Source organism: Myotis brandtii, unplaced genomic scaffold (genome assembly GCF_000412655.1).
Source record: "Myotis brandtii unplaced genomic scaffold, ASM41265v1 scaffold207, whole genome shotgun sequence".
Classification (NCBI taxonomy): domain Eukaryota; kingdom Metazoa; phylum Chordata; class Mammalia; order Chiroptera; family Vespertilionidae; genus Myotis; species Myotis brandtii.
Genome location: NW_005357736.1, coordinates 219,595 through 222,019, shown reverse-complemented (window position 1 = coordinate 222,019; position 2,425 = coordinate 219,595). Strand labels below are relative to the sequence as shown.

General features: G+C 66.4%; 1 protein-coding gene across 1 annotated transcript in view; it reads left to right on the top strand.

The window, feature by feature from the left end:
* CELSR3 (cadherin, EGF LAG seven-pass G-type receptor 3) overlaps positions 1-2,425 on the top strand; it is a gene marked incomplete at its 5' end in the record, with an annotated part of 35,914 nt that overhangs the window by 26,786 nt on the left and 6,703 nt on the right. Inside the window, 4 exons of the mRNA XM_014538980.1 lie at positions 792-1,158; positions 1,236-1,375; positions 1,810-1,924; positions 2,240-2,422. Coding sequence (XP_014394466.1) covers positions 792-1,158; positions 1,236-1,375; positions 1,810-1,924; positions 2,240-2,422 — 805 coding nt within the window. The remainder of the gene's footprint in view (positions 1-791; positions 1,159-1,235; positions 1,376-1,809; positions 1,925-2,239; positions 2,423-2,425) is intronic.

Here is a 2,425-nt window from a genome sequence, read left to right as displayed (position 1 = left end):
CTCCGAGCCGGCGGTGCCAGTCCCCGAGGATCTGTGCGCCGCGCACGCCCTCCTCCGAGCGACCGGGCACCCGGTGCAGAGCCTTTCCCGGCGAGTGCCCGCTCCTGGGTGGCACCCGCCCCGGGTCAGAGCTGCCTTCTCAGTCGGGAGAGCTTTCCTCCAGGTAAGGTGTCCCAGGTGAGGACTCCCCCAGGTGAGGTCCCCTCCCAGGTGAGGGCTCCCCCAGGTGAGGGCTCCCCCAGGTGGGCGGACCGTCCCTGCCGGTGAAACGCTCCCAGCTGGTGGGAGCTTCTGGCAGGTCTAGCGAACCCCCCTCTGATAGCTCCTATTTCCAGGGCCGGGGAGCTCCCCCCCAGGTGAGGGCTCCCCCAGGTATGACGTCCTGCTCCTAAGTGAGGTCATGCCCCCTCTTCCGGGGGGAACTCGGGGTCCGATTCTCCCCAGGACAGAGGCAGCTGGCGGGTGAAACTTCCCTGCGGGTGAGGCTGTCCCCGGAGGTCCCCCTTCTGGCGGGAGCTTCCTTCCCTTGCAGGGAGGGGCCTCTGAAGAGGGGTGTGCCTGAGGGCCAGGTCCCCTTTGCTGGGTCCTTCCTGTCTGGGCTCCCAGCCAGGCAGGGGCTCGGGGGCAGCTGGGAAAGGACTCAGCCTGGGCAGAGCTTGGCTGGGGGAGGCCCAGGGGCTCAGGGGAGGAGGCTGGAGGGGCAGCCGGCCTGGGCCCTGGCTGGTGGACACCCGGGCTGCGCAGACACCCCGGGGCTGGAGGCGCGGTCTGTGCTCATCCCCCTGTCTCTTGATGGGGGACTTTGGCCCAGGAAGAGGCTTCCACCAGCCAAAGTTCAGGCACTACCCCGGCCGCATGGGCATGGGGCCAGCTGGAGGTTGGACCCACTGAGATCTTGGGGCCTCGAGCAGTCAGATGGGCGACGCGCTGGTCCCACGGGGCGGTGTGGGGGGTTGGGCCAGGGGTGCTCTCACTGTGTCTCTGGTCTCGCCACCCCAGACCGGGGGACACCCAGGTGCTGCGGGCCACCAGGGAGGCGATGGAGCGGAGGAGGCGGGACTACCGTGTGGAGCGGCAGCTGCTGGACCAGGAGCAGCTGGAGGAGCTGGGGCGCTGGGGCCCAGCACCCCAGACCCGCTGGTGGCGAACCTCTTTGCAGTAAGACTGAGGATGGGGGAGGGCCGCTGGCGGGACTTAGGCAGCCCCCGTGCTTGATACCGACCCCGTGTCCCCAGGTGCTCCCGGGCCCGGGCCCGAGCCCTGCTGCTGCAGCACCTGCCCGTCGTGGCCTGGCTGCCCCGGTATCCTGTGCGCGAGTGGCTCCTGGGCGACCTGCTGTCCGGCCTGAGTGTGGCCATCATGCAGCTGCCACAGGGTGAGGCCCTGATTCGGAGCCGCACCCTCAGCCTTCGAGTGGTGACCCGGCCTGCAAACCTTACCCCCCCCCCCAAAAAAAAACCCTAGCCCTAGCCAGTTTGGCTCAGTGGATAGAGCATCAGTCCAAGGACTGAAGGGTCCTGGGTTCGATTCCGGTCAAGGGCACATGCCTGGGTGTGGGCTCTATCCCCAGTGTGGGACATGTGGGAGGCAGCCGATCAATGATTCTCTTTCACCATTGATGTTTCTCATTGATGTTTCTATCTCCCTCTCCCTTCCTCTCTGAAGTCAATAAAAGTATATTAAACAAAAGAAATACCCCTGAAGCCATGACCCCGGCCCCTGGAACGGTGGCCTGTGACCTGGTGCTGGGATTTCCTCATTCTCTCAAGGCTCAGCCTCCAAACCCACATGCTCCCGTCCCACCTGCAGGCCTGGCCTACGCCCTGCTGGCTGGACTGCCCCCCGTGTTTGGCCTCTACAGCTCCTTCTACCCTGTCTTTATCTACTTCCTGTTTGGCACTTCCCGGCACATCTCGGTGGGTGAGTGGAGCCAGGCCCAGCCTGACAGGACGATGCCCACATCCTCTGCGGAGGGCAGGGTGAGGGAGGGCCGAGCGGGGCAGCTGGGAGACGGCCTGAGGGTCATTCCCAGGCAGGATGAGGCCTGTGAGCCAGGGCCGCAGGCACAGGTACCTGCCATGAGCAGGGGGCACGGGGGGGGGGGGGGCGGCAGAGGGCGCAGGGCCCATGTCTAGCCACCGGAGCCAGGGCTCCCACCTGACCCCCAGCACGGCCTCCGTTGCACAGTGGAGTCTGGGCACATCTGTCTAGAACTGATGTCGCCCGCCTCTCCCTTAAGGCCAGGGCTCCCGTCAGACCTGCCTGTCCCTGCAGGCACCTTTGCTGTCATGTCCGTGATGGTGGGTAGCGTGACGGAAGCCCTGGCCCCGGACGAGGCCTTCATGCAGGCCGTGAACTCCACCGTCAACGTGACGGCCAGGGACCTGTACCGGGTGGAGGTGGCCTCCTCTCTCAGCGTCCTGGG